The sequence below is a fragment of the Fusarium sambucinum genome, chromosome III, assembly GCF_050947815.1.
Source record: "Fusarium sambucinum isolate potato_lamoka chromosome III, whole genome shotgun sequence".
NCBI lineage: Eukaryota > Fungi > Ascomycota > Sordariomycetes > Hypocreales > Nectriaceae > Fusarium > Fusarium sambucinum.
Genome location: NC_139292.1, coordinates 5965182 through 5979234, shown reverse-complemented (window position 1 = coordinate 5979234; position 14053 = coordinate 5965182). Strand labels below are relative to the sequence as shown.

The 14053-nt window shown below is 49.5% G+C and overlaps 3 protein-coding genes across 3 annotated transcripts; 1 reads left to right on the top strand and 2 right to left on the bottom strand.

The window, feature by feature from the left end:
• Window positions 1–930: 930 nt before the first annotated feature.
• On the bottom strand, window positions 931–1521 carry FSST1_012148 (uncharacterized protein; the record flags this gene model as incomplete). The annotated part of the gene is made up of 4 exons (XM_083235348.1): window positions 931–1046; window positions 1097–1139; window positions 1193–1260; window positions 1359–1521. 4 exons carry the CDS (start codon window positions 1519–1521, stop codon window positions 931–933), a joined length of 390 nt encoding a protein of 129 aa, XP_083081844.1.
• Window positions 1522–2826: 1305 nt separating this feature from the next.
• Window positions 2827–4255, top strand: FSST1_012147 (proteasome regulatory particle base subunit RPT3; the record flags this gene model as incomplete). Its single annotated transcript, XM_083235347.1, has 4 exons — window positions 2827–2981; window positions 3039–3080; window positions 3134–3232; window positions 3286–4255. The coding sequence occupies 4 exons, from the start codon at window positions 2827–2829 to the stop codon at window positions 4253–4255; spliced, it is 1266 nt and encodes a 421-aa protein (XP_083081843.1).
• A 1340-nt stretch (window positions 4256–5595) lies between these two features.
• On the bottom strand, window positions 5596–7011 carry FSST1_012146 (vesicle coat protein; the record flags this gene model as incomplete). Its single annotated transcript, XM_083235346.1, has 1 exon — window positions 5596–7011. One exon carries the CDS (start codon window positions 7009–7011, stop codon window positions 5596–5598), a length of 1416 nt encoding a protein of 471 aa, XP_083081842.1.
• Window positions 7012–14053: the final 7042 nt, after the last annotated feature.

Sequence of the window (14053 nt, the reverse complement as noted above, 5' to 3'; positions counted from 1 at the left end):
AGAACAACCGAGCACTAGCCGGTCCGAATGCCATATGCCACACTGTTGATTAATCGGCCGATGAAACGTTGCGGTTGTCGTCTGAGGAGAACGTTGTCTTTTAACTGAGATTGCTCAAGTATACGGAATGTGTCATTACTGCAATACGTCAGTTTGTCGTGATAGATTATAGACCCAAAGCGGAGTTGTTTTTTTGGCCATGGTTGACATCAAGGTTCCCGGATCGGCCCCGTCGCCCCATTTTGCTAGCTCCGGTCCGGTAAGTGATCGGATGAAGAGGAGACCGGCTCATCTGGGTCGTTGGTGATTGGCGCCAGCGGTAGAAGATCACCATCTCCAGTGTCATTTGAGGTGCAGTCCAGGGAAGTCAAGTGATGATATGAATTGAGAGAGGCAATTAACAACAAACACCCATTCAACCTTAAACGCCATCATCCGCCAGAAAGTCAAATACAACAGCAATAAAATCTGTGCCAGCAAAAAACCCAAATTTTGCATAAAACCCCCCTGAAATGAAATAAACCCCAGTGCCAGCGAATCCAGGCCTTGTCTTGTCTTGTCCCATCCAATTCCAAAAGACCGATCCCCCGTATGTGCCGGGTGCGGAGGTGATGAATGCTTTGCCATGTCTTGTGATACTCCGTCAAAGCCAAAGCCAAACCCCGAAAGTGAGGCTGTCAAGTCGAATGACCGGGGACCCTGTCCCAAATTACTCCATCAAACAATACCCATGCGTTGCACAGGCTGAAACAAGTGTGTGGTGGTCGTCTCGTCGCCTGGTGGGAGGAAAAGTGAGGAACCGTGGGAATCTTAACGCCGTGAGAAAAGTATAGTCGAATAGTGAAAGAGTCAATGTGCAATCGGGAATCTCGTGAGAAGGGAAATGTCTATCGTAGCCTGGTCCGGGTATACGGTGCAATGCAGGGCGATTTAATGGGGAAGCATGTTCTTTGACTCGTCGTCACTCAGAATGATCTCGTGCACGGGATCGCGACGGTTCTCGAGGGGAACATAGTCGCAGTCGATATAAGACGGAAGGAAGATTTCTGCCATGTGTTAGTGCCTTAGACAGTGAATCACGCTCGTCTCAACATACCAGGGTTCCAGGCAAAGCCTTGGCTCGAAGAAAGATAAGAGATCTATAGAAGTCAGTCAGACCAGAATGTTAGAGTGTTTGAGTTCCGAAACTTACAAGTCGAGGAGTACCCTCAGGGTCGCCGATGTTAATGACAGTGCATTCTTGCTTAGAGAGGGAAGAGCCTACAGCAAGTTCGAATTAGTACAAAAGAAAGGCCATGATAGGGCAGTCCCATTGCAGAACAAGGTCATGTCGTGCAGAGAACCAGGCTTCGACATACTCAGAAGACTTGGGCGGCGGTTATGAAGGGCCTTGACCTTCCCGGCTGACGGCGGGGACGATGAGGGTGAGGTACCAAACGGGCTGTTGGTTGAAGAGCCGGTGCCCTTGTGGAATGAGCGGGTGGCTGAGGGGCCAGCGGGAATGGCAATAGAAGACGACATTATTGTGACTGATATTGAGTTGGTTTGCTAGAGCTCCCAAGATGAAACGAGGGGTACTGGCTGGTATTGGCGGTATTGGCGTGTGACGGGCGTCGGTAAAGTCTTGGACGGCGGGCGATGAGAAGAGCAGATGACTATGTCGAGGGGTGGAATGACGCAACAGAGAAGTTGGGCGTGGAAAGTACCTATAAACGACGTTAAGAGAGGCAGAAGGTCGAGTTTGTGGGAAGACAAATGCACAAGGGGAAGTGAGTAGGAAGAAAAAAGAAGTTGAGATTGTTCAAGGTTCAACAAGTCAGGTAGAAGAACGTTGGTATGTGGTTTCATACAGTCCAGTGTGACTGAACTGACTCCTCGGCCGCCGACCAGTGAATCACTGCCGCATCATCCCGTGAATGAGCGACCTGATCCGACCCAGATAAGCCACAGTACAACAAGGTACTTGGTCTTAGATGGGACTGTGCATGGAAATACATGCCCACAGTGTAGACAAAGAACATGATAAAACACCAGACACTTTATCGTGAGTTTCAATTTAATACTACCTATGTGATTTAGCATCTTCTATCCTGTAGGACCCTACATATCGTCCATGTCGTCTGCATAATCATCGCGGGGCTGTCTTATCGGTTCCATCTCACGAACAGCATCTGACTACGGATACCTCACCGCAATACCCTCCATCTACTAATCTATCAACGTTAGACTGCTTCAAGCTCAGCCACTAAGGCATTCCCCCAGCTTCAAGAGCCTCAGAAGGGTCAAGTGTCAAAGTACCGCAGCACAATGCCCACTGTATCTCCCATGTACCGCACCAGCCCACACTACAACACCTGAAAGACAGTCCCCTCAGGGTCCCCACGTCCTTGCGAAGGCAGCAGATCCCCCATTAATGAGCCAATCTGGTTCACTCCAGCAATTGGAGCCTTGCAGCTACTGCAAGCTTGTTATCCATCCCTGGAAGGTCATATCGTGGACCAATCAAGGGTGCTTATGGGTGGGCACTCACTGGCCTCATTGTTCTGCTACTCTTTGACGTAGTGAAGTCACGTGCAGCTCTAGCCATCGAGCTGACTAAGGGCTCGCGCTAGCCTACCGTAGCTACCAGCCCGTGTCGTCGTCGTCGTTGCTGGCGCCTGGCATCATCTAGTCTAGAAGCAGCTCATCACTCCTTCAACCATCAAAACAACAATCAAGTTGTGCACTCCGCAAGGCAATCGCTTACGAAATCCTACGCTCATATCAGATTATACCGATATTCTACGAGTCTTATCCGCAACCTCTAACAATAACAAAAGCGCAAAGATGGGTGACGTCGCTGTCGAAAACCCAGCAACCCAAGTGGCGCCTCACAAAAGGGCCGCGCACTCAGCCATTCCCACCATTGACAACTTCGAGGGTGTGTCGACCGATGGAGGAGATGATTATGCGAACCTGAAGAAGCTCCAGAGACAACTAGAGTAATATTCCGGTCCTAAACATCGCGAAGTGGCGGGGAACTGATAGCTTCGGTACAGGTATATTCAGCTGCAAGAAGAGTACATCAAGGATGAGCAAAGGTAATTTATCGGGAGAAGTTCCTGCTCAATCGCGGCGTACTAACTGCGTGCAGGAGTCTCAAGCGTGAGCTGGTGCGAGCTCAAGAAGAGATCAAACGAATTCAAAGTGTCCCACTAGTGATCGGCCAGTTTATGGAGGCCATTGACCAAAAGTATGTCTCTCCGCAGTAGTCTATCAACTCTAGCTAACCAGTGTTTTCCAAAGTACTGGCATTGTTCAGTCTAGCACTGGATCCAACTATGTCGTCCGAATTCTTTCCACTCTCGACCGCGAGAAGCTCAAGGCTTCCTCCTCGGTTGCTCTCCACCGACATTCCAACGCCCTCGTCGATATCCTCCCTCCCGAGGCCGATTCATCCATTGCCATGCTTGGCGCAGACGAGAAGCCGGATGTGACATATGCCGATGTCGGTGGTCTGGATATGCAGAAGCAGGAGATCCGTGAAGCTGTTGAATTGCCCTTGACGCACTTCGATCTTTATAAGCAGATCGGCATCGACCCTCCTCGCGGTGTTCTTTTGTACGGTCCTCCTGGTACCGGCAAGACTATGCTGGTCAAGGCCGTCGCCAACTCGACCACCGCCAACTTCATTCGAGTTGTTGGTTCTGAGTTCGTCCAGAAATACTTGGGTGAAGGACCCCGAATGGTCCGAGACGTTTTCCGTATGGCTCGCGAAAACTCACCCGCCATCATCTTCATCGACGAGATTGACGCCATCGCCACCAAGCGATTCGATGCTCAAACCGGTGCCGATAGAGAAGTTCAGCGTATTTTGCTTGAGCTGCTCAATCAGATGGATGGTTTCGACCAGACTGCTAATGTCAAGGTCATCATGGCCACCAACCGAGCCGATACTCTGGATCCTGCCCTCCTCCGGCCCGGACGTCTCGACCGAAAGATTGAATTCCCCTCGCTGCGAGACCGTCGTGAGCGACGTCTCATTTTCTCCACCATTGCCAGCAAAATGAGTCTGGCTCCCGAAGTTGATCTCGACTCATTGATTGTCAGAAATGATCCTCTGTCAGGTGCTGTCATCGCTGCTATTATGCAGGAGGCAGGTCTCCGTGCCGTACGTAAGAACCGATACAACATCATACAGACCGATCTCGAGGACGCCTACTCGAGCCAGGTCAAGGGTACAGGCGAAGAGAACAAGTTCGACTTCTACAAATAAATCAACTTGGTCGGTATTTCCGCTTTGCAAGCTCTCATATGTCAATTACACTGTATTACATACTCCAATTTTTGGGCCAAGGGGATATTTGGAACGGGAAAAGACCATACCAGCGGGGGCAGCTTGAAGGTTGAGAAGTTAGATTTAGTAGGATTAATCATCGTGCCTATTTGGCACCAGCGATAACAACATTCCTGCCCCAAGAACTCGTGATTTGATTTCAACTGCGATGTGCATATAAACTTATCTTGCATCTCGAGAGCATGCTTCATTACTACGTAGGATAACTGAGAAAATTGTCAGATTGTAAGTGTACTTAAACCAAGTCGCAACTGGTGGTTGATTGGAATCGTGTTTCTTCCAACCCAAATGAAAGTGTAGCAACATCTTCCCTCGTTTATTCCTTCATCATTTTGGAACACTTCACATGCAAGACAACCGCTGACTGTAACACATAAACAGGTAAAAAGAAGTGCTTTTCATTTCGTTTCATTTCGTTCCATGCCATCCCGGCATTCCATGTCTAATATTACGCTTAAAAGGAGAAGTCTATAAACATAAAACCATTTTCATCTCCGCAGAGAAGCCGGACAAGTACAGATAAAGAACCAACAATAAAATACACGTATTTTTCCCTTGACTCCGTCAATCCTTACCATCTTTTCGTTTTTATTTTCCTTGCACGCTACCAGTCTATTTTGATCCACTTGTTCCTTGTGAGTTCCTCGTCCTGACGGGATCTCTGTCTGTACACCATAGTAGTAACACCGAACAAACAATCAACACGCTTGAAAACGTAAGGGGTAATCAGATACCCGGCCAAGAAGATGCCAGGTGAGAAACGCCATGGAGCCCTTCCAAAGGCGAAAAAGTAATACAGTTACATGAGGTTTTTTGGCAGCATCGACTACCAGGGTATATCTTCCGGTCTGGCGGAAGGCGAAGGCAGCGCTGCCAAGAAACATCAAATTGGCAAAAGGGAAAGAGTGTGTGGCGGGAACCTAGGGATCCCAAAAGACAGCAGCTATCGATTAGGATCGTTGCTTCGTTCAGTTATTAACCATTGGCTATTATGGCTCTCGGGCATAAGCTTGTGTATGTAGTCATACTTGTGTGAGAATCATCGTGCCAGAAAAAGAGGAGCCGGGCGTTGACCGACTCAAGATTATTGATGTAGGCAGGTAGAGTAGCATCGGTAAGGCTGGGTGCATCTGCAGCAACCCAAGTCATCCCAGTAAGGCAGGTTGGTGGAGTGAACATTGACTCAACGCAATGAATGACTTGCGGATGTGCCTAGGCAGAAAAACGTATAGAGCATGCCAATAGGCATAAAAAGCTCATTACGAGCTCAAAGTAACACCGACTTCAAAAAGCAGGTGAACGAAACGTCGGTGTAGCTCGATAAAGATGTCAGGCTGTCCAACAATCTCTGCGAGGCCGCGGGCTTTAGGAGCCGAGGCACCAGGTCCGCCACCCATGCGTCGGGTGAATCCGCTACCACCTGTCAGAAAGCTGCTGCCATTGCGATCTGTGCCTCCAGAGGATTCGACAGGCGGTTGTGGAGGTGCATAGCCACCCCCATAGATGCTACTGCCAATAGGAGAGTTCTCGGCCGCTCGCTCGGCCTCAGCCTCAGCCAGTTGCTGGATCCAAGTAGCGAAGTCACGGAACGCTGTCGAAACCACGGCAAATGTCTTCATAGCCAAGCGCTCTCGGTGAGTACTTAACGCCAAGAAAGCATATACTCGCTTATGACCACGTGCGTGTACATCAGGAATACGGAAGATGTAAGCCGTCGTGTAACCAGCGTTGGCGTCGCCAAAAAAGATGGGGCCGCCTGTGACAGCCGAGCCGGCGCTCTGTGTCGTAACAAAGGCCGGGGAAGTAGTCATGACGGGCGAGGTAGGGTTTGCTGTGGAAGGAGCCCGAGGCAAAGTTTCGAAGGATAGAGTGCGCAAGCAAGAAGCACGAATAAGGGAGAAAGAGTCGGGTAGGACCGGGGCATGGGTAGATGTGTAGTCGACATAATGGAGGTGGAAGGGTGTCCGTTCGGCCGCGGTCGAATTGCCTGTACCACCACTTTTGCTTGATCGCGAAGTGTTGCGTGAGCTGACTGAGGGTGTCACTCGATGACGAGGAGCCCGAGGGTCCTCGTCTCGCTCTCCATCCGTATCGCTCGAGGTTTGCGAATTAGGAGGCGACGCCTGTCCTGAAGCACCAAAAACCCGTTCTGCCGGCGCACGCGTGCGCAATGTTGGTCCACGGGCGTTGTTCGCCAGTTGAGGACTATTCGTTCCCGCCTGCTGTCTCGGCAAAGTCATTGCGCAATTATCGCAAGGCCCTTGCTTCTTAGTGACCGTTTCATCGTAAGTTCTTCGAAAACTCGAATCGCGGCGGGGATGAGGAGCTGGTCGAGGACTTTCGGGAGGTGTATCAATTGCACTGGCGTTTCCACCAGTATTCGAGCTGGAGTTTCGCAGTAGCTTTGCGCGTTGCGCGTGAGCATCTTGCTCCGAAGCTGGCACCGACGTGCTCCGGGCGAGGTCAAGGTTCTTCAAGGCTTCGTTGAGAGCAGTCGAGGAAGCATGCGGGCTGGTTCGCGATCGGACATCGGCATGCTCTGTGCCGTCTTCAAAGCATACGGTGCATGATGCTGGTAGGCCCTCAGTGACCATCAAAGGGGTCGGGCCATGGAGGTCGCAGTAATGAGCAAGGCATAGCTGGAAAGAATGCATTAGTGGTTGTGTACTGCGCATTTGAACAAGGTAGCGGGCGCAAGAGGAAAAGGCTATCAAGGATAAGATAAACACAAGATGCAAAATAATAATTGATCATAGCAACAAAGAGACGGATATTAAACTGTATATCATCTCAGAGCCCATGACGTTGTAGGACAGGGATACATGAGCATGAATGGATAAATAGACATCAGAGTAGGATGGTTGCAAGGGGGCAGCCATGGGAGACATGGTATTAGAACAAAGCAAATGTGGCATATCTCGGTGTCTTGATGAAGCTTGTTTTGGTTACCCTCTCCTCTTTCCTATCGGCAACGGGCCGTTGATGGGGTCATGGGGCTGAGGGATGGAAGTGATGTGGCACTCGGTGAGTTGGGATTCCAGAGCGAAGTATCATGGTTGCCCAAGGTATTGCCAACGCCAGATCGAGGGCAGGGCAGTCATAATCGAGCGGTGAAGCGGTGTGGATGTATGCGCAGCCTGTGTGCGCCTGTGTATTGTTCGTGCCCAGGCAAGGGTGTGTACAGACAAGTCTGGGTGCGTGGGCTGTGGGATGGGACAAGACGAGATGAAAGGGCAGGCAGGTAGGTAAGGTAGATTAGGGTGTGTGAAAGTGAAAGCGAAAGCGCATGTCAGACAGATAGCGGGCGGTTCGGGGGCCATTAGGAGGTACGGCAGACGGGCCGTCAACGGAAAGCAGCCAGGAAGCGAGGGTGTGGAAAGGGAAAGGATGTGAGGATAAAGCCAAGGAGGATAAAAGCAAGGTGAGGAAGGTTCAGAGCGACGTGAAGAAGCAACGTCGATGAGAGACAAGACACGGTTGCCATGGGATGGGATCAAAGGTTTGACATATGACAGAAAATGGGTGTGTGTATGGGTCATGGTTGGTAATATCCAGATCTTGGAAAAGGTACCAGAAATGTCTGGACCCAACAGGTCGGACAATGCCGATAGCAAGCAAATCGATACCAATGCTCAAAGAGACAAAGGCTGAAGGAGGAAAGCAATTATGGTTGACAGGGATGTTCTGAGACAATATGTCGACCATGTGAAGTGAATGCATGGCGTGTGATGCCCTCGTTGACCAGGGCGTCGGTTGAACAGGAACGTGGAGGGCGGAGGAAGCAGCGCGGAGTATGGAGGGTGCGACGTCGGACGTGGCAGGAATTTGCATGTGGTTGTACAGAAAGCAGGCGGGACAAAGCAAGACAAGACATGGAGATTTGACTGAGATGATAGAAGTTTGTGTTGTACACTTACAATGTATGTCATGACGTATCGTCTCGGAATCGAATCGCGGCAGAAGAACGAACAAAGTACTGCTGAATCGAGGCTGCGAGGCCAGGAGGGTGTTTCCCTTATAGGCAGCGAAACCACTGCACAAGGGACGGCGAAGGGGGTCGGAGAGATGGGAGCTTGACTTTAAGCTGAAGCCGTTTCGGAGCGATGCGGCAGCAAAAGAATAACAATACGGTAGAGTCGTCGGAAGCGAAACGTGCAGGGTGAGCAGGGGCCGGATCGTCGAGGGCGTAGGCAGGTAAGTGCTGCTGTGCAATATGGTGGGTGCAGCGAAGTGCAATGCAGGTCGGTTACAGCTGCGGAGTGCAGTAGGGCTACAGTAGACGAGTAGCTTGTTGAAGAATTCGTTTCAATTGATATGGTCGAATGTTGGCGCCAGGGACTATCTTTATTGGAATGGAAGCTGGAGGATGTTTGCTCTTTAGCTCTTCTTGGCTGCTCAAACCCCGTCAGGTCAGGGCAAGGTACTGTACGGCTGCTAGTGCAATTGCTCCGGGCAAGATTGTCCAACAAAGAAAGTTAAAGCGAGCTCGTCGGTCCGTCGAGTAACGTATCTGGGCAGGTAGCCGATGGATAACTAGTTATATGAGACGAGACAGAGCTTGAGTTGCGAGGGTAAGATATGTAGAGTTCAGTCGCGAGAGGGGCGATTAGTAACGATTGGTGAGAGGAAGGCGGAAAGGCGCGGCAGCAATGTAGTGCAAGCAGTATCGGGGAAAGAACGGGAGGCCAAAATATCGTATCGAGAATGAGGACGAGACGGAGATGATGGTAGTGGTAGAGCAGGACGGCAATTGGAGGGGAGTCGACGGAAACGACCAAAAAAACGAACAAGGTTTAGACCAAGGTCCAGGTAGGTTGAAGCGGATGACGATGCCTGTAATTGGGGACTACAGCTGAGGAGTAGAGTTGGTAGTGAGTTGAGCTTGTCTAGTTCATCAACATCCAGTGGGTAGAGTTGGATTGGGCAGAGTTGAGCCGTTTCTTCCCTCTGGAATCGATCAATGGATAGATGGATGTCAACTTGAAGCTCGTGGCTTTGCTGTGGGGGTGGGCGTTTTTTAAGACAAGGCCCCTCGCGAACGAACCAGAGAAACCGTTTGAGGAAGGCATGGGATGGATATTTCAATGAATGGGATCCAATAGGACGAGACAAGAGAACATGGGGGAGAAAAGAAAATGGAATCCATTGCTTCCATGATGTGGGTACAGCAACAGGCACAGGTGGAATAGCCAAGCATTGACAACAGTGTGTGTGAGTGGACTCTTTTTTACTCCAGTGCAATGCAGTTACCACCGCCTGTGCTTCTTCATCTTCCTTTTTCTTTTTTGGTCCTTTCTACTGATTTTTTATTAATGATTATTTACTGAACTTGGCTGCAGTTAGTCAGTCTAGGGTACCAAGCAACGCTCAGCGCGGCACCGGCACGCCGTCTTTAAACACCAAACTAGCTAGCAACAATCAAACTTGGCCCCCCTGGTGCTAACAAACGTGCGAGCGTCGGAGTGCTATGCGTCCTGTGCGAAGATGACATGTTTGGGACTACGAGTATCGTCATATTACAGACTATCAAGTCAGTTTCGAGTGTCGTGTCTAATATTGGTAACCCAAACAAGTTTACCTACCTCCTGCTCGAGTCAACAGATGGATGGATGAATCACAGCAATTTGTTCAAAACCGCAACTAAATCCTAGGATACGCTAGGCTAATCTTCCGAGTGTCTAACCATCGCAGATGGGACTTACTCTTCTATGACGACGAATCTGCAGTCTAAGTAGAGAAACCGCTTTGATAATTTTCACAGCAAGACAAATTTCAAGTGAACAATTACCTCAATAGCAAAGGATGGTTATGGTGATGGCCATTGCTTCCAAGATATCGACATGGTTATCCCCAGCTCTATCTCTTTGCTTTTTGCTGTCTCATGACCCACTGAATTGCGGTTGACGATTATCAAGAGCAACAGCCACAACACGCCAACGCAAAACAACGTAATAAGGGTCTTCCAGTTGGACAACGAATCTGTTGGTCGATGGGTTCGCGGTTCGTTGCTTCAGCACTCGTCACAAGAATTGCAACTTTACGACGAGAATAACCTTTTTTTATTAGCCCTGTCGGTATCACTTGTCCGTCAACTTCCCTTCTTAATCCTTCAACAAAGTGTCCCTGGACGAAATCCTCCATGTACCGTGGCTAGTGGAACCTGTTCCGCTCGACTAGTCCTGACTTAAACAAGACCAGAATGTGAGAATGGCCAATGAAGCAGATGCCAGGCATGTTTTGTCAATTACGCCAAGGCTGGATATGTAAGCCATCCCGATGAGAGACTCCGAAGTCGTCCAACATGATCCTTCTCTCGGTTAGCGGAAACCCTGCTTGTTCTCTAACAATCACTCAGAGTACGACACGATGGAAAAGAAACGGGAACGCGTTGAGGAGTAAAAGCCGAGCCTACATCGGGGCAGCTTCTAGAGAAAGTCTAGAGGATCAACTCATGATGAGAATCCCGATTTTGAGGCACTTATGGAGAACCGATCCGATAAAAGACTCCACCATCGCGTGCGCCGGCGTCAGTCAAAGGAACAAGGTCAGGGATCTTTGATGTTTTGTCGGAGAAAAGAGTTGTTCTCGGTCTCTTGGTCTGACTGGGGAAGGTTTCTTAAGGACCCAGTTTGACATGACTGCATCTGATCCGGAACAGCTTGAGTGGGCAAACAGGCAAAGGTAGCACTCAACTCGAAAGGTGAGGAGGACTACGGAGTAACACTGAAGCCATTGATGATACTGTAACATCGCAATCTTCAGCGACGAAATGTAGAGCCCAGAGAGCCTATTAAACAACGGCCTCTAACCCAAATAGGGTCTGGGCGGCAGTTGATCACGGTCATTATGACAAGCACCCTTTGCAACAACACGAGAAGGATGGGTTCGCACAGACACGGACAGACGGTTTTGCTGTGTTGCAGTGTTTCATTGCTCCGTCCGTGTGGCTTGATTAACTGAAGAAAGACAACAGAGCCGTTTACGCGGGGAACTCTAATCCTGAGGGATTGTGTTGACAGAGGGTTTGCTTTGACAGCACCACCAAGAAGGAGGTTGGGATGATAATCTCCACTATGAGAAAAATCACACACAAATGCCGCTGAAATTACATACTCTGTACAGAGTACGTGAGGGGAATGGCACACTTGAGACAATGTGCCGTTGTTTCTTCGGTCTGTTCCACACTGTCTCCCTGGATGTCGCGTGCACATTTGCTCGAAGCAAGAGAGCACGAACTCAACACAGAACATATTACATTAATTGACTTGCTCTGATTTGTCCTCTCGCTTCCGGAGCAGTGGATATTCCATCCGTTACCGAGAGCGGATACGACACGACACCATTTAGCCTAAGGTACGTAGTATTTTGAGAAAGTCAGGTTGGGTTTTACAGACTCTACAAGACCAACAGAGTAGTACATAATAGTATGTACCCTTGGAGCTTTAGGCCGCCATTTGGGGCTCCGCTCACAAAAGGACTCACTCAAAATGAACCCGGAGCAAAGGCCAAGAGAACGGACGGAGCCAAACCAGGGGGCCCGGCTTGTGACAGGTGTTCCAGAAGCCTTCGACGAAGAAACTATGACCCCCCAATAGAGGTGGGTCGAGTCGCCTCCCGCTAGTCAAATCAATACTCCAACGAGACCCCTTGTGAGTGATCCTGTGACGAAGACTTGGTTGTCATGTTTCTTTCTTTTTTGCTGAAACCTATCTGGCAAGGAAACGATACGTATACTCAGAGACAACAACACTCCCCCAGTCAATGCTCTTCTAATCACAACCCTCTCTTCCCAGGGCAATCACACAAAAAGTACTTAGACACTGACCAGCCTTACTTACCTGGAACAGGATCCGATGGTCACTTGTCAAAAGAAATCACCGGATATTGCCTTGCATTGCGGACGTTAAGATGAGCCCACGACACAGACAAAACGAAAACCCCCTTGTCATGGTCAGGGCACAACAAATGCCCAAACAAGTAGGTCCCACGATGTTTATCCCTGCGCCCACGCGGAAAATGGCATGTGTTGGACAACTACAGCCCTCGAAAGGGCGCGGGCAGGTCAGTTCTTCCAGGATTGCAATGTCAGAGATGTTTTCACGTGTGTCTAGTCTATAGTATTTGTCGGCCTATCGCACATCAGTCAATTACATTCTTCCCTTGGAGACCGGAGGTCGCGAGAGGGGACTACTTTTGCTAACTAATGCTAGTAAAGATCCGTTGCTCTTGGCGATTGTCCAATATCAAACATCGTCGCAGATCAGTGCTTTAGATCGCCAATACATGACATATGCATATTCTGTATGTGCCGTGCCTTACAGTAAAACACTGCAACATCACCCGCAGGAAATAACCTGCAAAGAAGACGAATTCTGGTACCTCGGTCTAGTGCACCTATAGCCGATGGACCAACCAAGCAGCGTACCGACAGCCCGACATCTGCAGCGTCGATATTGCACATCACCAGCGAATCACACCAACCCCATGAAGTTGATTGCCAATTGGTATATCCGTGTGATTCATACATCCCTTGAAAACCATGACGAAAATAACGAAGACTTATTCAACACTGTATATCTCAACTGAGTAGTGAGAACTCAATATCCAGCTCAGTTCGGCTCGGCGCGTTCCCTTTGACGATCTTTGGATATCTCAACGCCCTCTTTGGAGCGTCGTTGTTGTCTGGATTAAACTTGAAACGCCGTTGTCGCATGGTGAACGGACAGTGGGCTATAGTCTACCATGCATGTTTCTTAAACACTATTCACTGACTTCTGCGGTTTAGTCTGTGACGGTCACTTGACCGCCCTGGCTCCACGTCCATTGCTCTCCTCTCTTGCCTCTCCTCTCCGCTCGGTGCCTCTGTTGTGATAAGCCACCATGTCAATTCCACTATTCTAGGAATTCCGAGATATATTCGATAACTAGAAGCTGAGTCCTAAGTCTCGGGTGGTCCGGCTGATGTTCACAAGGGAGGCCCAGAAGTGACTGTGGACCTGGGAAAAAGCAATTCATGATGCACCTCTCAGCTTTGCACGCCCCCACACAGTGGGTGTGTCGGCTTCCTCCAAGATCGTCATGTACGTGAATCTCCAGAGCCTTGCATCGGTCCCGAAGGTTGTTGGTGGTAATGCAAAACGCACAATGCCGTTGCTATCCCTTTAGCTTGTCGATATGGGCCTGGAACAAGTGGAATGCCTACCTAGGGAGGTAGTTCTACTAGTGGCCTCGTGCCATGTATCGCTTTTTGTTCCTTCATATACCCGCATGGTGGATTCTTGCTGCAGGACTCCGTCTTGCGGAGGGGCAGAGTGGTCTGTTTCAGCGTTGCTTATTGGCGCTGTCGTCTCTTCCCTCCCAACTATCGCATCTGCAACTTGTTCCGTTCGGCCGGGGTTGATCTGCCAGATGTTCAACGAAGATGCCTGGTATGAACTCCAGCCAAGACCTGACAGGTCGATTTCTGCATGTCTCAAGCACTAGAATCGTTCGATATGACGATCAGGCACGAGACATTGGTATTGCATTATTGTACTCAGTTGTCGAGGCCTAACATCCCAAGAAGGCAATTCGCAAATACCTATGCGGATTAGATCTGTAGATCCTCTTTGATCAAGCCGTGTTCTGAATCTCAGATCGTTGTTTCGTATGACAGCATTCGAAGTTAGACTTTACAGATGTCGCACCTAGTGGGATATAATCAATGTCTCACAGGAA